Raw genomic sequence first — 24457 nt, 5'->3', positions numbered from 1 at the left:
GAAACAAACGGATTCACATCCGCTCGACAGCCTGCATCATTGAGTGATGCTTTGACATTTCTGAGCTCCATGGTAAACAATATCGCGAAAAACAGCGGTTAAAGATTCATTTGTAAGCTATGATGAAGGTAAGCGAATTCTGCTCGTTTCTAAGACATTAGATAAATCGAAAAAAAGCACAATTCAACATTCAAAGGCTCACGTTCATTCATGACTTGTTCCAACAATGTAGAAATATTATTTTGTCCTAAAATTAATATAGTTGCCATAGTTATAAACAATTACCAACAAATAAATTTAAATCTGTGAAACTGTAATTATCACAGTAAAGTCTTTCGTTCTTTCAGTAGAAAGATATCTATGTATACTGTTATTTACCATGGTAAATATAGACTAAAATACAGTAACTTGGTATCTATATATCTATACACACAGCCTACTTGCATTCATACATAGACACATTTATGTCATGACAAATTTGTCATCATTTACTCACTTGTGTCTTTTGAAATAATTATGATTTACTTTGTTCTATAGTTGTATGTCTAAGCTGCTCTTTTCCATTAAGTGAAAGAGAAAGGTGACTTTGGCTGTCAAGCAAGATTTTCAGCAAATAACATCATTTCAGCCTGTATCATGTGGCTTCGGAAGACTAGGAATACACCCACAAAGCAGTATGGACCACTACTTAAGAAAAAAAAAGTGTTTATGGTGTATGAAAGCCTCTTGTCACAGTTTCAGTGTATGGAAGAAAATAGCTGGTACACTTCTCTTTTTGTGTTCCACAGAAGAGATGAAGTCATGAACAATCCCTTACATACATATATCTCTCCTACAATTTCATAATCTAAACATTTTCTATTGCTTTTATGTGTCACAATAGCCACGATAATTGTATACAATGTCCTTTTGTACGATTTAATTTGTATGTACATACTTTTAAAGGCTGAAGTTTTTACAACATTTTTCATAAATCTATGTTTCAGTTTCGGAGCTCCTGGTGATAAAGTGGGTGCCATGCAGAGACGCCACAGCAGCAACACTGAGGGCATGCCGCCAGAAAGGTTGGATTTTACTCATCTAGTCTAAACATGTTTACATTTTTATGTCTAATTTCATTCCCATCCTACTAAAAAAATGTAGGATGGGAATGAAATATTCATTCTAATATGCTGATTCATATTTATTATCAATGCTGAAACAGATTTTGTTTCTTAATATTTTTGTGGTAACCGTCATATTTTTCAAAAGTTTATGATTAGTAAGTTTACAAAAGAAAGAAATCAACACTTTTATTCAGCAAGGATATATTAAATTAAACAAACGTGACAGTAAAGACATATACTGTATAAAGTTATAAAAGATTTCTATTTCAAATAAATGCTGTTCTTTTGAATTTGAATTCATCAAAGAATTAAAAAAAAATGCATCACAATTTCCACAAAAATAGTCAGCAGCAAAAACTGTATTCAGCATTGATAAATAATAACCATTATTAATAATTCAGTAGTAATAAAAATTAAACACAGAATCAGAATATTAGAATGGTTTCTGAAGTATCACGTGACGCTGACATTTCACAACATTACTGTTTTTTACAGATTTCTTAAATCAAATAAATGCAGCCTTTCTGAGTATGAGGCTTATTTCAAAATAAATATCTCATTTTGGTTTTTGATGTTACCTCTTTTTTTCTCATTTCCAATTATTTGTTTTGTTTATTTTGTCCAATTACCTTTATAAAATTATGCATTAGAATTTTATCAATGCTGAACACTTTCTTGTAATCAGGTTGATGCTATGTAGTTATGAGCTATATAGTAAGCCCAGCAATCCAAAAAAAACCTCTAAAAACCTGTAATATTGATCCTGCTGAATAAATGTCAAAATATCAGACCAGTGCATTAGGTCTTGCAGTGTAAATGCAGTCTGCTCTCTTGCCTTTTTGCAGGAACAGGAGTCAAACTCTCGGTTCAGAGAACAGTCTTGATGAAGGAGGAGTATTTGACTGTCTGAAGCCAGACTCTCCTACGTCGCCCCAGCAGCTCTTCTCTGGTCTGGTGGGCGTCTCTGCTGGGAACGTGTCCTCAGCTCCCTTCCAGGCTGCTGGGCTGGTTCTGGGTTCTCCACCGGACGTCTTCATCCAGATGGCGTCCTCATCGAGGGACGAAGGCTCTCACCGGACGGAGAACCCACCTTATCTCCCTCGCCCTTCTCAGCACCATCACCATCATCATCATCATCACTCCGGCCAGCACCGCTCTTCTTTCCTGCATGAGAGACACGGGAGCAGAGATGATGGAGGTAAGAGCTTCTGTGTTTACAAAACCAGTGACCACATGATCAAATATAGTGTAATGATGCATACACTACCGTTCAAACGTTTGTGCCTGAACAGACTTTTTAATGTTTTTGAAAGACGTCTCTTAGGCTCTTAAATGATTTTATTTTATAAAAAAAACAAAGCAAAAAGAGTAATTGTAATTTATTTCTGTGATGCAAAGCTGACTTTTCAGTAAATGTTTATTTTATTTCAAGTAACAACAATTTTTTTTTGTTTGTTTTAATTTTAGTTTTAGTTAACTATAATAATCCCGTTCTTAAATCTAAAAAAAAAGTGTTAATATTAAAAAGGGAAAGTGACGTGGCCAAGTATGGTGACCCATACTCGGAATGTGTGCTCTGCATTTAACCCATCCAAAGTGCACACACACAGCAGTGCACACACACAACCATGAACACACACCCGGAGCAGTGGGCAGCCATTTATGCTGCAGCGCCCGGGGAGCAGTTTGGGGTTCGGTGCCTTGCTCAAGGGCACCTCAGTCGTGGTATTGAGGGTGGAGAGAGCGCTGGACATTCACTCCCCCCACCTACAATCCCTGCTGGACCTGAGACTCGAACCTGCAACCTTCGGATTATGAGTCCATCTCTCTAACCATTAGGGCATGACTCCACCCCCCCCCCCCCCCCCCCCCATTATTAAGCTACAATGTGGATCAGAAATCATGTTGCCAGTTAAATTTGTCTTAAATGCAGTGGTATTTAGCAATAAAGCCTGAAACGTCTCCCATAACTGCCTGTTTCTAGGTGATGATGCCTCTACACCAGCTCCTGCTCTCTCCGAGCTCAAGGCTGTGGTCACATGGCTTCAGAGGGGATTCCCTTTTATCCTCATTCTTCTCGCTAAAGTCTGCTTTCAGCACAAGCTAGGTATGTTTAATATATTATGAGCATCCTTTGTTGTTAAATGCATGAGTCATAATCACAGCTGTTAACACTGAGATTGTTTTTTTTCTGTATGAGTGATGCCACTGATGTTTTCATTATGTTGGAATGAATATTATAATAATGTTACTGTTCAGAGTCTTTTCAGGAGATATGTGAAATGCTGCGTGCTGAAATAAGATTCTCTTTGTATTTCTCAGGAATTGCTGTTTGCATTGGAATGATCAGCACATTTGCCTTTGCTAACTCAACGCTGAAGCATCAGGTGGCATTGCGGGTGAGATTCTTTTCAGTTCACTGTTTTATACTATAGTTCAATTATTAACTGTATCGGGTCCTGCATTTACCCTTATGCATTACGAAACATTTGCATTTGACCTCAAGCAAGACATATACAGTGCTGCTTGAAAGTTTGTGAACCCTTTTGAATTTTCTATATTTCTGTATAAATATGACCCAAAACATCATCAGATTTTCATATAAGTCCTGAAAGTAGACGAAGAGAACCGAATCAAACAAGTGAAAGAAAAATATTTTCTTCGTCATTTATTTATTGAGAAAAATGATCCAGTGTTCTGTGCATTGTAAAAGTATGTGAATCTTTGCTTTCAGTATCTGGTGTGACCCCCTTTTGCTGCAGTAACTGAAGGTAAAGTTTCTTGTAAATGCTGGTCAGTCCTGCACAATAACATGTAGGAGTTTTAGCCCATTTCTTAGTGCAGAACCACTTAAACTCTGTGATGTTGGTGGGTTTCCTCCTATGAACTGCTTTCTTATGTCCTTCCACAACATTTTAATTGGATTGGGGTTGTTGTCTTGCTGCATGACCCACGTTCTCTTGAGACTCTGTTCTTAAACAGATGTCCTGAGATTTTCCTTTAGAATTTGCTGGTATAATTCAGGATACATTGTTCCATCAATGCTGGCAGGCTGTCCTGCCCAAGATGCAGCAAAACAGGCCCAAGCCATGATACTACCATCACCACGTTTCACAGATGGGATAAGTTTCTTAAGCTGGAATGCATTAACCCTTTCTCCAATAGTCCTCTGGCTTGTCCACATGATCTTTAGCAAGCAATTTTCTTTTTGGAGAACAGTGGCTTTCTTCTTGCAACTCTGCCATGCACACCATGATTGCTCAGTGTTCTCCTGATGGTGGGCTCATGAACATTAACATTAGCCAATGTTAGAAAGGCCTTTACTAGAGGCTTTCCTGTAGCTCAAATAGTAGAGCATGGCACTAGCAACGCCAAGGTCATGGGTTCGATTCCCAGGGAAAGCAAGAGCTGATAAAATGTAAAAACTGTAACTTGAATGCAATGTAAGTCGCTTTGGATAAAAGCGTCTGCTAAATGCATAAATGTAAATGTAAGTTACCCTGGGAACTTTCGACCACTTCTCGGGAAGGTAACAGGGGTCTTGAATTTCCTCCAGTTGTTCACAATCTGTCTGACTGTGGATTTGTGAACTCTTTAGAGAGGGTTTTGTAAACTTTTCTAGCCTGATGAGCAACATCAACTCTTTTTCCGAGGTCCTCAGTAATCTCCTTTGTTCGTGACATGATTCACTTCCACAAACGTGATCAGACTTTGATAGATCCCTGTTCTTTGACAGGTCGCGTACTGACATTTAATAGTCATTGCAAGGACTGAAGACACCTCTGCACAGATGGACTCTAATTTCACCTTTAAATTAATTGCTAATCCAAGAGGTTCACATACTTTTGCCACTCACAGGTATGCAATATTGGATATAGAAATATAGAAAATATTTTTGTCTCATTTGTTTGATCGGGTTCTCTTTGTCTACTTTCAGAACTTGTGCAAAAATCTGATTATGTTTTGGGTCATATTTATGCAGAAATATAGACCATTCTAAAGGGTTCACAAACTTTCTAGCAGCACTGTATACTACCGTTTAATAGTGCTGGGTAACAATTAATTGCATTCAAAATAAAAGTTTTTGAGTACATAATATATGTGTGTGTACTGTGTATATTTATTATGTATATATGAATACACACCCATGCATGTATTTAAGAAAAATATGTTATGTTTATATATTAAATACATTTATATATAATATAAATTAAATGAATATAAATATAGATATCTAAATACATTTAAATATTTTCAATATATATACTGTATGTGTGTGTCTTTATATATGCATAATATATACAGTATACACAGTACACACACATATGTTATTTAAACTAAAACTTTTATTTTGGATGCGATTAATCACAATTAATTGTTGCCCAGCACTACCGTTTAAACATTTAGAGTCTATAAGATTATTTTCTGTTCTTAAAAGAAGTCTCTTATGCAAAACCAAGACTGAATTTATTTGATAAAAAAATACAGTAAAAACAGTAATATTATGAATTTTTTTTTTTTTCAATTTAATATATCTGTTTTCTGTTTGAAAATATAATTTTCATCATCATTACTCCAGGCTTCAGTGTCACGTGATCCTTCAGAAATCATTCTATTATGCTGATTTGGTGCTCAAAATACATTTGATATTAGCGATGTTGAAAACACTGAAACTGTGGTGCATTTTTTCAGGCGTTCAGAAGGACAGCATTTATTTTGTAACATTTGAAATGTCTTTATTGTCAGTTTATTATGTCCTTGCTGAATAAAAGTATTAATTTATTTTAATACTTATTTCTTACTGACCTCAAATTGTATGAATTCATAAGGAGCAATTCTGTTTGGTACATGCTGTATGTGTCTCATTGTGCATGGATGTATTTTCAGGAGGAGAGGTCTGTGTTTACCACTCTCTGGATTATGATATTTCTCGCTGGCAACATTGTGTATGTGTATTACACGTTCAGTGCAGAGGAACTTCACAACAGGTACAGTCTCATTCATTCATTTCAGACTCACCATCATACCTGATTTTATGTATCAAACATCCATCTGATTTATGTTACCTTGGAAGATCTAAGGACATTGTTGTTGTTGTTTTTTTGCCTTATTCATTTGAAAAATTTCATTTACTCCATGTTGTCATTTTGCAGAGTGATCTCTCATTTTATGTTTGTGTTTATCAGCATTTGTGAGTATTTAGTTTCCCATCATTTATCATTATTCATATTTGAATCATCTCTTAAAGCATTCACTTGTTTTCATTTATAGTTGTTTTTTGTTATTTCATTTATACTGCCACTCAAATGTTCTTGTGTTAACCAAGGATGCGTTTATTTGATCAAAATACAGTAAAACAGTAACATTGTGAAATATTATTACAGTTTAAAATAACTGTCATTTTAAAAAGCTGAATTTCAGCATCGTTACGCTAGTCTTCAGTGTCACATGATGCTTCAGAAATTATTCTGTTTTGCTGATTTGTTGCTCAAGAAACATTTCTTATTATCAATGTTGAAAACAGTTGTGCTGCTTAATATTTTTGTTGAAACTGAATTTTTTGAACATGAACAGAAGGTTAAAAACATTCCTTTGAAACATTAAAAATGTTTTTACTGTCACTTTTGATCAATTTAAAGCATCCTTGGTTAATACATGTATTAATTTATTATTTTATATTTATAATATTATAAATGTATATTATAGATTTGTATAATTTGTATTTAAATGATATTGTTATAAATGACTGTAATAAAATAAATATGAACTAAATAATATATGTATATTTTCCCCCAGCCTTATTTTTGCGAAGCCAAACATCAACAGTTTTGATTTCTTTGACCTGATCTGGGCAGTTGGAATAACCGATTTTGTGCTGAAATATTTCACCATCGAGCTCAAATGCCTCATACTGTTCCTGCCTAAAATGATCCTTGCTTTCAAGTCCAGGGTAAGACAACGACCTTCCATGTTTTATATTACTATTGCTTTAGTGTACCATGTCAGAAAGGACAGTCCTACAGTAAATATCACTTGCATATTGGTCAATATCATATTGGTTGCTACTTTGTTGAGTATATAGAGATACAGACTACTGCGAAAACCGTTAAGTTTGTGGAACTTTTCATGTCATTTCTGTTTGTAATGCATTATTTTTAATGGCCTAATGGGCTTCAAATCAATCCTAAGGCAAATAAAACTGCCTAAAACATGCAGGTTCAATCTAACTGTAACGTTTTCGCATGATGAGAGATTGTGATCAGGGAGGAAATACCTGGTAGCTTCAGTCAGTTCTAAGGCACCAGTTTAAACTGGGTGCAACTGGCAAGTTCAACCTAATAAGGGGGGAAAAAAACAACAAAATAGTGTGCCGTGTCACCATGCCTTGCGTGGTTGGCTGCTTGGAAGGCAGTATATAAGCTCATTGGCCCACTGGGGCTAGGATGAGGTCACCTCTCTGAGGAACACACACACACACACACACATTCATTGGAATGACAATATGGGTCTATTACAGCAGGAGCCGCTCTGTAAACACATCACGCTCTGTAATATTGAAGAATCAAACGTATGCAACCCACTCTGAACCATTTGTTTGACTCAAACACATACTTTGCTTCTGCAGCTGACTTGCACACCGTTTCTGTTCTTCTGAAGCTCTGTTCCAGGAACTTACCCCCAGCCATCTCCATACCCACCCCCTGAAACCAAACACACATTTTCCACCTCTTGTACCATGCCCAGGTGGCACACTTTCAGGCAATGATGTCATGGTCAATGTGTCAGGCTCTCCGCTGACTTTCCAAGCCCAGCATCACCACAGCTACAAAGACACAACACATACACGTGCATCCATACATGTCGCTATAACCTCTTGCATAATCGCAGCAGCACGCCTGTGCATGTCAGTATGAACTCACACTGTCCATAACACTTCAGTGCACACGGATATGAGGACTGAGAAACCTAGTGAACTGCCTTGTTGACTACTGCCAATATAGGCACATGATCATTTATTTTATTTGAACTTACTGTTGGCACTGGCAGAATAGTCCAGTTGTAATACTGTTTTTAATAACGAATTGAAGTGAAGGCATTGATTTTACAAACAAAGAATAAATAAATAAATAAAAATCTAAAAATAAAATGGTTTCCATAAAAATTTTGAGCAGCACAACTGTTTTCAACTATAGCAATAAGAATAACACTGTAATAATAAGAATTGTTTCTTAAACAGCGAATCATATTAGAATGATTTCTGAAGGATCCTGTGACACTGTATAACAGAAATAAATTGCGTTTTAAAATATATTAAAATAGAAAACCGATATTTTCAATTGCAATAATATTTCACAATATTAAAAAATAAATTACATTTTAAAATACATTAAAATAGAAAACATTTTTTTTATATATTTCACAATATTACTGTTTTTACTGTATTTTTGATCAAATAAATGCAGCCTTGGTGAGCGACTTCTTTTGTAAACATTAAAAATGTCATAATTCTGAAACTTTCAAGACACTATTTCATATTTATTTCACTTATTGTCAAAGCACCTTTTTAAGTTTTAATCATGTTATTTTAAACTTTTTTTATTTAGTTGCATTTATTAATTTTTATTTTGTTTAGTGAACAGCAAGTGGTACCTCACTTTTGTATATTATTCAGAGAATGATGGAAAATGTGAAATACAGGGTGGGCCATTTATATGGATACACCGTAATAACATGGGAATGGTTGGTGATATTAAAGTCCTGTTTGTGGCACATTAGTATATGTGAGGGGGCAAACTCCTCAAAATGGGTGGTGACCATGGTGGCCATTTAGAAGTCGTTAAAAGATCCATCTTGCTGGAAAAACTCAGGGAATGTGCCAGCTTCAGTGCATAAAGAGGGAAACACATCATCATGTAGCAATTTCAAATATCCAGTGGCCTTGAGGTTTCCATTGATGGTGCACCACCACATTATGGGTGCCAGGTCCGAGCATTCCTAGATGAACAGTTTCCTGGAAAGTGGATTGGTCGTCGTGGGCCAGTTGAATGGCCCCCAAGGTCTCCCGATCTGACCCCCTTAGAAGAGTGGGAGAAGAGGGTTGCATTGACAATCCAACACAATGGGCAGCACATTGAACACATTTTATAAGTGGTCAGAAACTTGTAAATAACTCATGAACAAATAAAGTTACGTTGAAACCAAGCACACCATTGTTTTTCTTGTGACATTACCAATAAGTTTGATGTGTCACATGGCCCTCTTCCTATTGAAAAAACAAAAGTTGTATCCAAGATGGCCGACTTCTAAATGGCCACCATGGTCACCACCTATCTTGAGGAGTTTGCCCCCTCACATATACTAATGTGCCACAAACAGGACTTTAATATCACCAACCATTCCCATGTTATTACGGTGTATCCATATAAATGGCCCACCCTGTATATATATGCACACACACACCATATATATGGATGGGTATTTTTTATATATATAGTAACAAGCTTGTTGCTTCATTAACTGGCTAAATAAGTATTATTTTCTGCAAAACTTTATATTGTTTCTTCATAAGATTTGATTATGACCAATATCTGTTTGCTTCCACCATTATTCTTTAATTGACATGCTCTAAACTCTGAACTAAAGGACAGTTTTATAAATACTATCATGACGACTTGAATGCATTATTTTGTGAATTGAAACTGACGGAGAGAAGAGCTGGGGAGTGAGCGTCAGATTCAAACCCAAGCCTCCCTTATGAGAAACAGATGCAAAAAACGTTTTAAAACATCTTATGTTGCCTTCTGATAAATTAAACCATTTCCCACCCTGAGGACCTCCTTGTGCGTTTGATAATTGTTTTCTTCATTGTTATTTTGAAATCATGGACACGGCTGTTAAGACTAAGAGGAAATGTGCTGCTCCCCCATGATGCAGTTGGCCCAACTTTACAGTAGTTGGATGGATTCCAGCTCCAGTTTGTCTAATCGCTAAGTGTGAGCAAGTACAGGGCTGCAGGGACTCTGGCTAAGATGAATTATTTGGGTTCGGAGGTTACAGATCTCAATCAGTCAGCTAGCAAGCTCCCCAACAGGGTGATTAATCGCTGTCAGGTGGAGTCCAACAAGTCATTATGCATCATGTGCTGTGTCAGGCCGTCATCACTTGATGTGGGTGATTACGACTTGAGACATTCATCTGGAGTTTCACATGATGATTGTGGAACCAGAATTAGTTATTAACTAGAACTGACCAAACTGAGATACACAGACCTTTGTGAATAATAATAATAATAATAATAACACACTTTATTTATTATTAATACACTACCGTTCAAAAGTTTGGGGTCGGAAAGATTTTTTAGTGTTTTTGTTAGAAGTCTCTTATGATCAGCAGGGCTGCAATTATTTTATCAAAAATACTATAAAAATGGAAATATTGTAAAATGTTATTACAAGTTTTATATTTTGTTAAAATTGTATTTAATCCTGTGATCAAAGCTGAATTTTCAGTGTCACACGATCCTTCAGAAATTGTTCTAATGTGCTGATTTATTATTATTATCGGTGCTGAAAACAGTTGTGCTATTTAAATTTTTGTGGAAACTGTGATGTGTATATATATATATATATATGTATATATGTATATATGTATGTATGTGTATATATATATATGTATATATGTATGTATGTGTATATATATATATGTATATATGTATGTATGTATGTGTATATATATATATGTATATATGTATGTGTATATATATATATGTATATATGTATATATGTGTATATATATATATATATTTATTTATTTTTATAAAATTGTTTGATGAATAGAAAGTTAAAAAGAACCACATTTATTTGAAATAGAAATCTTTTTTAAAAAATCTAAACAAATTCTTCTATAAAATCTGTATAGTGCATTGTTGTGCATTTTTCTAAACAAAAATATGATTGTTTTTACCTGTTTTTCATTGGTTGCTAGGATGCTCTGATTAGTTGCTAGGTGGTTGATGTCATCCTTGCAACAGTTTAGGGTTTTTTCCCACTTATTTCATCTTTACCAAGAAAAATATTTTTTTAATTAATCAAAATAAATTATAAATGTAAACAATTTATTTAATTTTATTTAACAATGATTTAATTTTATAATTCGCATCCATTATTGTTTATAAATAGCTATAAATATCATAACACAATAAATGCTCTGCCTGAGTAGTTTTTTAATAATTGTCTGCTCCCTGTGTTGGATTATACAGCTCTTTACTGTCTATCAACACAGGAGATTTTTGGGTGTAATCACTATTTCAAGTTTCAGAGTTGTTGGTTCCTTCATGTTCAGTGTTTTCAGAGCAGATTTTAGGCTTTTTGATCAAAACCCACTTCATGTGAGCCACACTTTAATCCACACCCGACTCCGAGACAACAAAAGCATAATCTGACAACTACAGGTCACTGTGGCATCTGCAGAGGAGCCAAGCCCAACTAATGAAGCCTAGAATAGAATATTCTGAAATATAATTTTAGATAACCGTTAAAAAAGAGGGCAATGAATTTTAAATATCTGGTGCATTTTTTGGGCCTGTTTATGTCTTGATATTTTCTTTGTGCTTCAAGCAAGGAGCATTGTTTGTTATATATTTGAACTTGAAGCATTCTAGTTTTGTTGTGTTGTTCTCTATGGGTGTAGACGGCGAGGCAGCGCTGCATGACGTAGCTCTGCGTGAAAGCGTTGAGTGTTGCCCTTTGACACTGAAATTAGATGAGTTTTACAGTTATCCCGCTACTTTTGTAATGTTCTGATTAGGGTTTGGGAAGGGTGGGCTTGTTATATTTTATGTGGGTAGCAGGTGTACTGTGTTTCTGCCAGTTTTGTTTGCCATGCGGTGAAATTGCCAGGAGAGCGCAGAGTGCTGGACCGTGGCCATATTTCGGTAGAAGAACACCCCCCTCCATGTCACAGCATCTTTAAAGCTTGAGGGTAAGATGTTCACAGTTAATGAACGAACAGATGAGATGAGACTGGGATCTTGTTCAAATGCAGCTACAGGAAGGATGTGTAGATTGTTGCAGTGCTGTCATCTCATGCCGGCACTTGAGTATCGCTCCGTTTGTAAAGATATTGTTAAACAGTTGGCCGCCATAGCTGGAAGTCTTACAAACTTCAAAGTAAAATGAGATGATTGATTTCATAAACACGTAGTTACTAATAATAATGAATATTATAATTATAATTTGCATTATTTGTATTGTATTATTATGCTAGCTGTTTTATACAGTGCTCAAATCACACATTTATTCCACAAACTTCATGAATATGATAGTTTTATAATCAAGTATATTGTTTCAGATTAAACATTTTCTGGAAAGTAGTAATACAAATAATTTAAAATTATTATAATGCTAGCTGTTTTATCTGACAAGCATTCAGTGGATGTAATAATAGTAATAGTAGTAGTAATAATAATAATAATACATTTAAATGATTATTATTGTAATGCTAGCTGTTTCATCTTATAAAGATTTAATGGATAATAATAATAATTAGAATTAGAATGATATTAAAATATATACACTACAAGCAGAGGTGGGTAGAGTACCCAAAAACTGTACTCAAGTAAAAGTAAAAGTACTTATAGAAATATTTACTCAAGTAAAAGTAATAGCCTGAATAGTTACTTGAGTAAGAGTAAAAAAGTATCGGATAAAAAAACTACTCAAGTAGTTAGTTACTTGTTACTTTGAATCATACTTTGGAGCCCGACCCATATATCATTTTGCCGATTTTATCGGCCGATGTGAGACTGTCGCAGATATATCGTATCGGCGAATGCTGCCGATATGAACTCTTTTTTTCCACAAAACATAGACCTTTTTCCTGAGTAAACGATGAGCCATTACGTGGATGAAATGCTTCTAAATGGTGTAATTACTTAGTTTGTCCAGCACGCTCCATTGTTTGCTACTGGCGACTCAGGTCAGTGTAGTGTAGAGATGCGCTGATGAGCTCAAACTTCACGCGAGTCTGATGCTTCAAATTATCTGTCCGTCACCCACCCGCACCTATATTTGATCCTCACATTAAAATGATTCTAATTCTTAGTTTAGCATGATTATATGATGAACGGATGGTTCAATTTTATCAGCAGACGTTAGTGCTGATTTGCGACCGGATTTTTGCCACCGGAGCTGACAACGGCAGTCAGTGCTTGTGTTTATATCAGCCGCGCCATGTCCCAGAATTCATGCTTATCACATCTTGATATCACTCATGCTTAAACAGCATAGTTTTTCAGTAACGTAGCAGATTGAGAAGTTAGTATCTTTTTGCAGTCCAATAGACAGCAGTGCGGTGGTGTGTTGTGTCTGTTGAATGGTGATTTAACGCTACGTTGTCACTTAGTTGGTGAGATGCAATGCTATAAAGTAAATAAACATTGTCCCCCTCTTTTACTCACACAATGAGCTTATCATACTCGTTTGCTCATTAGTAGGGTCTATGATTTACTCAACCTCGATGCAGAAAACATGGACGGAAGCGCGGATCCAGTCATAAAAGCCGAATTTACTGTAAAACGCAGAATTTCACGTAATGTGTCATATTTGTGATGAGTAAATAAAGAACAGGTCAGTACACTTAAATCAAATCGCGAAATAGTGTCTGTGAATATTAAACTGCAAAAATACTAGGCTATTTAAATACAAATCCTCATGTTCTGCGTGTTCATTTGATTACCAGAAAATACACAACACAGAATCTGTGAAAACATTTTTTTTATTATTATTATTATTATTCAATTTAGATGTTTACATTTGGAAAAGCTGTGCTTCCTGCACAAACCTGCCCCTGTTGGACTGGCAGTAGCGTTTGAAATAAATTGAAGCATTTTTAACTTGTATTGTATTAAGATAAAGTAACGAGAGGAGCGTCGCCCACAGTAACGAAGCAAAAGTACCGTTTTTTTTTCTCTAAAAATGTACTTGAGTAAGAGTAAAAGTACCCATCTTCAAATATACTCTAAAAGTATTAGTTACCCCAAATATTTACTCAAGGAAATGTAACAAAGTAAATGTAACTCGTTACTACCCACCTCTAACTACAAGTCAAGTTTTTGAATAGTAAGATTTTTTATGTTTTTTAAAGAAGTGTCTTCTGCTCACCAAGCACATATATATATTAGGGCTGTCAGTTTAACGCGTTAACTTAATTAAAATGAAAAAATAATGCAATTAAAATATTTTAACGCAGTTAATGCACTGGCCCCGCCCCCAAACCTATACATATCACACGAGTACTGTTTGTCCCGAATAGCACGAGTGCAGATGTGATTTTACACAGTTCAGTAAATAAGAAGTCAATATTGTGTTGTATTCTTTATTATATTTTGTTTTTGTTAAGTTTTGCCAACAAAAATATTACCTATAAAGCCACAGCAGAACTGTTGCGCGTCTGTGAGCAGCACAGCGATGTTTAGTTTCTGAATGACTCCACGTTTTGAACGAATCATGTGAATCAATGATTCACAGCCCATTCATAGAGAGAGTCATTTACTCCGTTCCTGAATGAATCAGCCATTTGAACGCATCAAATGAAAGACTCATAAAGACATTTACCACCAGCAGCTGGCAGTTTTAGTTTCTTATTTAGAGTAAACTTTAATAATCTTAAACTTTATAAAAAAAAATTAAAAAAATCTTTCTCTCCTTCCCTTGCTAGAAATAGTTCACCCAAAAATCTTTAATTGTGCCATCATGCACTCAAACCTGAATGACTTACTTTCTTTTGTGGAACATAAAAAGACTGTTGGTAACAAAGCTGTTTTGATTACCAATGACTTCCACTGCATGAACGAAAAACAGAGATGTTACTCAAATGATCTTCTGTTCTTTTATGTTTCATAGTTTATGTTGAATCAAATAAAATATTCCTTTATATTCTCGTTTGACTCTCAGCGAAGGCGGACGCATTTTCTCTCCCTCCCTGCCCTAGCCTTCCCTGCTTTTGCTTCTTCGTCTCATCTCACTGAGAGACTCTTTCTGCAATGCTCACCAAACTGAAAAATCATTGATTTGATCAACTGGTCTCTCAACGAAATTGACACCATCTTCTCGACGAGAAGCTCCGACATCTACCTATTCGGAACCACGATAACGGGTTTACTGCTGATTGGATTAGGCTTTGCTCTGTATTATCAAAGAATTAAGGAGACGGAAACAGCTGTCCAAAGCCTCACAAGGCTGCCCGTCATGATTGAAGCAGTGAGCAGAGCGGTCAGCTCTGTCTGAGACTATTAACCACAATATGGATACCATCACGGAGAAGCTCACGACTTTTGCAAAGGAAAATTTGATTTGGAGACCAGTAATGGACTAAGAGAGTAGCTTTCAAATTGGAATGCGGCTACTCGCCCCAAGACCAAACAATCGAAATCTTATCTTCTTTCGTCTCCCCTCAACCAGCTGGCTCGGCAAGGTCACTGCTGGTGTAAGCAACCCCGGAAGAAGAACTGCAGTGAAGACGCTCTCGCGTTCCTCCCCCCTTCCAGACACCTGCTGTTGACGACTGTCTGGGACCTGATCAAGGCTGTTTCCGTGGCAACCTGCTGTGTCGCTATTACAATCTGCGGACTGAGGCAACTTGATTTGAATTCCAGCGTGACGACACACCAGGCCAACGAACACACGAACTCCATCACATATACTGATATGCATTCACCTCCCAACCCCCATCCAACGCCTTCGCCGCTTCGCACCGCCACTGTGAATAAGCGGGTCTGTGACCGGCGCCTTGGAAGGCCGCAGGACCAGATGGCTGCTTGCCAGAGCTGGATTACCACCCCCCATTGCTAGTCATGTGTCTATGTTATGATTATGTGCTTCTGTTGCTGAGGTTTTTTTTCCTGTTCTCATATTTTTTTCTCCTCTCCCTTCCTCATGTTTATGCTGTATTATCTTCCTAAATTCCCTGTCTTCCTGTCCTGTCTACCCCCTTGTCATATTGTATGTATGTTGTGTATGTATGGACAGGTTGATGGCTAATTTCGCTGGTACTTGTGACTAGTGACAATAAAGGGCTATTACTACTACTACTGCTTTCTAAAGCTACTATTTATAATATCTACTTAATACTCTCTCATTTAACAAAAATAGCTTTAATTCTTTTGGGTGTATTTTCACAGACAAACGTAATTTGTGATATATTTCACAGTATTACTGCGGTTGCTGTATTTTGGATCAAATAAATGCAGGCTTGGTGAGCAGAAGAGGATTCTTTAAGAAACATTAAAAATCTTACTGTTCAAAAACTTTTGACTGGTAGCGTATTTAGCTCACAAACCTCAAGAATTATGTTTTTTTTTTTTTTTTTTTATAATAAGTGTATTGTTTCAGATGACTCATTTTTAATTATGGCAAGCCACCTGTATGAGTTAATATTTTTTTTCGATAATAATAATAATAATAATAATAATACATATAATATTATTATAATAATAATTATTATTATTTAATTATTGAACAGATCTGGTCTTGATAGTTCTGATTGTTAATAACAATGTTTCTGCTTTGCTGAAATACACAGTATAGCATTTGACTTCACAATGATTAGTGATAGTAATTATAGAGAAACTAATCTTTATAATGGCTCTTTTGGTTGATTTGAATCTTTTTAACTTTGTGGAGAACGTCGGATGTCTGAGCTGCTCTACCACTGCAGAAGAATTCTTTCATATCAGGCTGGAGCCTCTGAGCCTTGATCAACGGTTAATTTCAGAGGTTTGGATGTAGATCTGTATCTGTGTCTGAATTTGCAGGGGAAGTTTTATCTGCTTATAGAGGAGCTGAGTCAACTCTTCAGAGCTTTGGTTCCCATCCAGCTGTGGTATAAGTACATCATGGGTGAAGATCCATCCAGCAGCTACTTCCTGGGGGCAATGCTAATTATCATCTACAGTCTTTGTAAGGTAGCCTATCTGATTGTATCTCTTCCATTAATGATTAGTTTTTTTTTTATTTATTTTTTTACACCTTTTCAAAAAGGGCCTTTATGAACGCAAGATACATTTCATGTGGCGTTGCACTTCAGATCCTTTCAAAATGTATTTTTCAAAGCTCATTATTCAGCTAATCTTTTGTGTGTGTGTGGCGTTAAATTTGCTATTTTGTTCTTTTCCAGTCATTTGATTTGTTTGGAAGAATATCTGGCATTCGGAAAGCATTCGTCATTCTCTGTAGCTCACAGGTGAGTGCTGTGTTCTCCTAGGAGATATATATACAGTGGTGGCCAAAATGATAAGCACATTTGGCATATATAAGAGGTTTCAGTTGTTTTTGTTGAATTGGCCATTACAATACCCATAAAATAAACTATTGCCGGAACTACCTGCGATGGAAGGAATCTGTTGGAACACTGAAAATGATGGACTGGCCACCTCAAAGTCCAGACCTCAACCCCATCAAGCAAAAATTGGGGCAAGTTGGAAAATAAACTGGACAGATCTATTGTACATTCAAAGGAAAGCCTTTTGCTTGAGTTGCAGAAGGCATGGGATAACATTAGTGTTGAATTCTCAGGAAATATATTGACACTATGCCAGAGATGTGCTGCTGTAATTGCTACAAAAGGTGGACATACCAAATATTAAAGTTAAAAGTGGATAAAAATAGTACAACTCACTTCATCTCATATTTGTTGTGCTCAGAGCAACTATCTGCATGTTTCATGAACATTATGAATTTTCTGGTGTTCTAAGAATTTTGGCCACCACTGTGTATATGCGGGAAGTATTCGGACACTGACGGAGTTTTTGTGCTTTTGCCTTTATACATCACTACAATGGATTTGAAATAAAACAATCAAGATGTGATTGAAGTGCAGCGTTTTAGCTAGGGCTGGGCGATATATCAAACGCGATGATCATGCGCATCTTGTCAGTAAAGCCGGTTCCGTGATTAGAGGTAAATCTCCATCACCTGCTTTCAAATGGAGCGGCATTTAATACACAGAGCCGTAGTTCACTGACAAGCTCTGTGTATTAAATTCCGCTCCATCAAATTTTCATTTTTGGGTGACATTCCTTTAAAGACCTCAGAATTCATCCCACTACTTCGGTCAGCAGTTACATCATCAATAAACGCCAGTGAGCCCATTCCATTGGCATCCAAACATGCCCATGCCATAACACTGCCGCCACCATGATTGACACTTGATGTGGTGTGCTTTGGTTTGTGAGCTGTTCCTTTCTTTTGCCATACCTTTCTCTTCCCATCAGTTTGGTAGAAGTTAATCTTGGTTTCGTCAGTCCAAAGAAACTTATCCCAGGGCATAGGAGGCTTTTTTAGATGTTTTCTGGCAAAGTCTAATCTTGCTTTGCTGTTCTTGAATGTTACCAGTGGTTTGCACCTTGTTGTAAACCTTGTCTCTTGATTGTAGATTTAGACAATGATGTGCCTACCATCTCCAGAGTATTCTTGATTTCTGTTGATGTTATGAAGGGGTTATTCTTCTCCAAGGAAAGGATTCTGCGATCATCCACTTTAGTGGTCTTCCATGGTCTTCCAGGCCTTTTGATGTTGTTGAGCTCACCGGTGCTTGCTTTCTTCTTAAGAATGTAGCCAACCAAGGTTTTTGCTATCTCTCTTATAGAGTTGTTGTTTTTCAACTTAATGATGGCCTCCTTCACTTTCATCGAGATGTCCTTGGACTTCATATTGCACCAGTCAAAACGCTTCCAAATGCCAATATGATACCTCATATCAACTCCAGATCTTTTATCTGCTTAATTTGTCTCGAAGTAATGAGGGAATGTAAAACACCTGGTCAATTAACCTCTTCTTAGTCAACTGTCCAAATATTATTGAGTACTTTGTTTAAAATGGCTGTAACTCCTAAATGGTAAATGTCATATTTTTGTGGAACCTCTTAAAATAAAGCTAGGTCTGCACTTCTATCATATCTTGATTGTTTTATTTCAAATCCATTGTTGGGGCGTATAAAGGCAAAAGCACTAAAACTCTGAATACTTCCAGACCTGACTGTATATATAACATTCATCAATCTACAAAAATTAACCAGCTTAAGCAGAAAAAGCTGTTTTCAACCTTAATAATAGTAATAAATGTTTCTTGAACAGCAAATTAGCATATTAAAATGATTTCTGAAGGATCATGTGACACTGAAGACTGGAATGATTCTGAAAATTCAGCTTTGCATCACAGGAATTTTTTTTGTAAATTTTAAAATATATTCAAAAAGAAGTTCTTTTAAATGGTAATAATATTTCACAATAATACTGGTTTTACTATATTTCAAATAAATGCATCCTTGATGATACATGCATGTGTTTCACAGAGTTACGGTACGAGAGCCAGTGCTCAGCAGTGCAGTGAGGCCGGGGATGTGTGTGCGATCTGCCAAGCTGAGTTCAGAGAGCCAATCGCGCTGCTCTGTCAGGTACAAGATTTTTAAATTTTAAAATAAAACAGGATGTGATTCAACACATCAGCCTCAGACCACAATGACCCAGATTTTAATGATGATCGTCACCGTAGTCATTTAGTTGACATATTCATTTGATTCCACTAACAGTACAAGGCCGTTCAAAACTATCAAATAACACAAAAGGAATTCTAGGAATAATTCCACCCCACATTTGCACACCCTCAACTTATCATCCTGTTTAAACTGTTGCTGTGTGTAAATGTGTCTTAATGTGTTGTCTTTCTGTAGCATGTGTTCTGTGAGGAGTGTTTATGCCTGTGGTTTGACCGGGAGAGAACGTGTCCGTTGTGTCGTTCAACTGTGGTCGAAACTCCACGCAACTGGAAGGATGGCACAACGTCGGCACACTTTCAGATCTACTGAATGGAGACCCAGCTGAAAAATGAAGGTTTTCAGGTCCACTTGAATCAGATAAAACTTGTTTACCATGCATAAAATGTTCCTGTTTGTAATGCTGTATAAAGGGAAGTGTGACAGTATGTTACGTCATCGAATGTAATGTACAATCGCACCATTACATTATGTCTGATAACAGAGATTAAGTGTTTTTTGTCGTCTTATACCTGCTTTTCAACACGTTAAACATAGGTTTTAAATATTAAGTAGGCATGATAATCGACTGTTTTGTAACACTTTTTTGTTTGTTTATTCAAGCTGTTAAACTTAAAGAAATAGTTCATCAGAACAGATCTGGAGAAATTTAGCATGGCATCACTTGCTCACCAATAGTGTATGTATGGGTGCCGTCAGAATGAGAGTCAAAACGGCTTATGAAAACAGCACAATAATTCACACGACTCCATTCCACAGTTAACATAGGGTGAAAGTTTGAAACAAATTCCATCATAAAGATATTTTAGCTTTAAACTGTTGCTTCATCTCATCTGAATTGGGAAAGAAATCAAGCACAGTTTTCAAGCAAAAACAAATGTTTGTGGATTTTGATTTGAGGGGATGACAGGGAATTAATTTATTTTTTACTGGAGGTAGTGTTACTTTTATGGACTTATCTTGGGCCAGAAGCAGTGGTTTAAAGTTAAAACGCCTTAATGATGGATTTGTTTCTTACAAACATGCAGCTTTTCACTTCACAAGATGTTAATTGATGTACTGGAGTGGTGTGGATTATTGTGATGTTTTTATCAGCTGTTTGGACTCTCATTCTGACGGCACCCATTCACTGCTGTAGTGATATAATGCTACATTTCTCCAAATCTGTTCTGATGAAGAAACAAACTCAACTATATCTTGGATGGCCTGAGGGTGAGTACAATTTCAGCAAATTTTCAGTTTTGGGTGAACCATTTCTTCAATCTGGAGTCAGTCTTATACATTTTTGTAAAGGTCTAAATTGTTTATTAAAGCAAAAAGACACAACCAGATGACACAAATTTTACAAAAAATTTACTATAGGTAAGGTAAGCCCAGTTAACTGTGGTAAAATCATCTCATTGGTTTATTGCTTTAAAAAATTGTGACAACAGTAATTTGATGTTGAATAAATTATTACATTAATAATACAGAATTTTGCAATCCCATTTCTAGGACTCTTTGTTTCATAATGCCATTTAAAAGACTTCTCTGTGGATATATTTAAAGCCTTTTATTTTCATAAATGACAAAATTCACAATATCAAAATAGCAGAGGTAAAACATGTTTAAAACACGTAGTAGTAACGTAAAATATAAAAGATTGTAGCTTATGTAATCATCAGTAGCATGCCCTTTGATTCACATTTCGCATGAAATCTCATTCATGTCGTATTTCTATATTAACACTGACACAATCAAGCCAGAAGCCCTTTATAAAAAGTCTAAAAAAGATTTGTCTTCATTTGTAAACATCAAATACACTTCAAATCATTCTACAGTATAAATATGCTTTCCATTGAGAAGAGTACAGTGTTAAGAACAAAAGAAGTAATAAATATCTCATAAAAACAACAAAGAAGCAAAATCACAGCTCAGATATTGAATGGCATAGTCACTTACAGTAGCTTATAACTAAATGTTACAGTGCATTATGCAGAGGAGAGGTTTTGGTAGCAGTGTTTTTGGTAGCTCTCCTCTGAAGACTGGTCTTGATTGATCGTGTTTTAATGATTTACAGCTTTTGCATATCCAAAGCACCCTCTCAACTTTTACCAATAATGACAAAAACTCAACTGTAAGCTCATTAAAGTTGAGACAAGGCTCCTATTGCCATAGTGGTAGAAAAATTTCCTTGCAAATGCCAAGGGACAATGACATCAGCCTTTTATTTTGAAAGGTTTCCCAGGAGACACACTGTTGGGTTTGACTGCACTGACCTTAAAACTTCTAACCAAACAAACGTGTACCTAGTGACATCGGCGCTTCGGTAATCGAGCAGACTTCGGGATGAAGCATTGGTCGTTATGAAAAGTGATCAGCATGCTTGTAATGTACAGCACGGATGCGTCTGGTGTTTGCGTGTTTCTGTTACAACACTACTGCAAATGTTGTGATATACAGTACACGGATGAGAGAACATCGACCCACTGTTTGCATGGCAAGTTTCTACAGAGTGCAGACGTGACCGGCACCTTCTCCTCTCTGGTAAATCTGGAGCAGATCATCCCAGGAGAATCTGAAGATTCATCTAATAGAGAAAAAATGGGTATCAGGGATTACATTATGCACCAAAATGGGCAAACGTAATAGAAATATTTAATAATATATATTGTTAATATTTATATTTAATAATATATTTTTTACTGTTTTATTTTATGTTAAATAACAAAAAGTATTTTGTTAATGAATATGCTATTATCAACCAAAATTAATTAATTATAAAAAAATAATGGAATGGACACAATTGTGTAGATATAACATTGGCATTATTATTTAAAAATACACATTTTAGTTATTCCAAAGTTGCATTTGAATTGAAACTCAGGCAAAGTTTTAACTTCTAGTACCTTCCACTTAATGTGTATGTTTTAATAAATAATTGATTTATTAAGGATTGAGAGATTTTGCTTTCCACAGTATATAAAAAATAAAATATGCCAAATAACATCTTTATAAATACTTCTTGTTTAATTTATTTACATTTGCATGAGTTTACGTCTGTCAAAAGGAGTCTGTATCACTGATGCAATATGTACATTTCTGAAAATGAAATTTACATGTAGTTTGATAACTTACAAAATACACATTATTATCGCTATTAATACATTTAATCAGTTTTACTCCAAGGTAATAAGTATTTCGCATAAACAAAGTATTTCCGTGCATATATCAATATAAAAGTCCCGTTATCTTCTGTGCTTGAGCTCATTCGTACCTGTTGCTGTAGATCAGCAGAGCCTCGTCTCACCTACAGGTGTCGCTTTTTGACTAAAAACACCAGAAGCGTTACTTGAATGACTGTGCACACTATGTGGAAGCTTTTGAAGATGCTTTGCCCGCTGCTTCGTCGTCCACCGTCGGAGCTTTTGTCGTTTGCAGCCCATCTCTTCTCCAGCTGGTCTCCGATCCAGCGCAGTCGGTGCGCAAAAGACAGCGGAGCGCATCCGTGCGCGCAAACGGAATCTCCGAGCGCGCCTGAAGTCTGCTCCACCGGCAGACAGCACATCCTCTCCTCTCCTCGGCGCGCTCTAGCTGGACTCTTTTCCCTCTGCAATCTTCGTTTAGATGCGGAGAATGCCGCTTTGTTCGGCTGTCGATGAAACAGTGTGTGTTTGTTTCTGTCGGCGCTATGATTTATTAAAGTGTCACATGGTTTAGGGTTTACATCACCATCTCCCCAAAGACAGCGGTAATGGTTAACTCTTCACTGTCCTGTTCTCTCGCATCACGCGCTTTGTCTTTCATGCAACAAGGGTCGCGCAGTTTACGAGACATTCCTGAGATGAATTGCGTTGGTAATGCTCATTCCGATGTGAGCAGATACTCTATTCATGAGATTTGGAAACGTTAAAAACACTGGCTGCGTCTTAAACCGTGCAGAGCTGCATAACTAGGCAACATTTATGGTGCACATTGAAATCTGAATATTTTTTTCTCATACATTTTATAGCATGCATTTAATATTATTTATATTATATTTGAATTATTATACATGTAACGTTTTAGACATCATATAAGCACATGCATAATGTGCATAAAAACTGCATAAACGCAAATTCTTTATGTATTCTATTCTACGGTTCTCGCATTAGAATATCAGTACGATTGACTTTTTTATATATAGCATTTTTTTTAAAATATTAAAAAATATTTTATATATTTTAAATTAAAATAATTAGATATTAAGTACATTTAAATTTAGTTTTGCATTTCACCTGTTGCAACTTCTTTTTTTGTAATTCTGCTTAGATGTTCTGTCACAATCATGTCAGTTTTGTTCTCAGAAACTGTAAGGATACTTTTTACATTAATTGACCCAATTTCACCTAGATTTTGTCAACAAGCTAGATTTGTGTTTGCTTAACTGTAGTGACAGTTCGATATAAGTAGCTAGTAATGAAACCAGTTGTGTTCTGTATGTCACAAGTTAATATATATAAATATATACACACACTATATAATAAAATGTGAATTGTTAAAATAATATTAAATGTACACCATTTATACATCTCATAATGCTACGTAGACATCTCACTAGTGTCTGAGACACAGCCTTTGTCTTGTGTTGTTAATAATTGTTCGTTTGGAGGGTGAGGAACAGGCGACATGCGGAACGCTTCCGCGGAACACGGTGTTCCAGCCGAGGCCGTTTCGCGGTCGGATCGCTGTTTGTTTTGATGGCAACAGCGGGGTTCCTCAAGACTTGCGTTTGAATAAAACGTCTGTAAATATGAATGAAAACGCAACGTGATTAAATGGGG

General features: G+C 36.1%; 1 protein-coding gene across 1 annotated transcript; it reads left to right on the top strand.

Moving 5' to 3' along the window:
• Positions 1–21141, top strand: LOC306869201 (RING finger and transmembrane domain-containing protein 2-like). Its single transcript, XM_079415860.1, has 12 exons — positions 1–128; positions 987–1064; positions 1952–2304; positions 3091–3213; positions 3429–3505; positions 5994–6094; positions 6260–6297; positions 6903–7056; positions 16918–17067; positions 17280–17345; positions 19455–19556; positions 19833–21141. The coding sequence occupies exons 2-8, from the start codon at positions 1018–1020 to the stop codon at positions 6950–6952; spliced, it is 789 nt and encodes a 262-aa protein (XP_079271986.1). The 5' UTR covers positions 1–128; positions 987–1017; the 3' UTR covers positions 6953–7056; positions 16918–17067; positions 17280–17345; positions 19455–19556; positions 19833–21141.
• Positions 21142–24457: the final 3316 nt, after the last annotated feature.

Source organism: Barbus barbus (genome assembly GCF_936440315.1).
Source record: "Barbus barbus genome assembly, chromosome: 5".
NCBI classification, from domain to species: domain Eukaryota; kingdom Metazoa; phylum Chordata; class Actinopteri; order Cypriniformes; family Cyprinidae; genus Barbus; species Barbus barbus.
Note: the sequence above shows the minus strand (reverse complement) of the source record. Positions and strands in the feature narration are given on the sequence as shown.

What these genes read in the sequence shown, in the direction of transcription:
- LOC306869201 (XM_079415860.1), top strand. Translation starts at nt 1,018, where the DNA reads ATGCAGAGACGCCACAGCAGCAACACTGAGGGCATGCCGCCAGAAAG. An exon ending in GAGGGCATGCCGCCAGAAAG is followed by an intron (nt 1,065 to 1,951) that starts GTTGGATTTTAC and finishes GCCTTTTTGCAG; the next exon opens with GAACAGGAGTCAAACTCTCG. An exon ending in GTTTGTGTTTATCAGCATTT is followed by an intron (nt 6,298 to 6,902) that starts GTGAGTATTTAG and finishes ATTTTCCCCCAG; the next exon opens with CCTTATTTTTGCGAAGCCAA.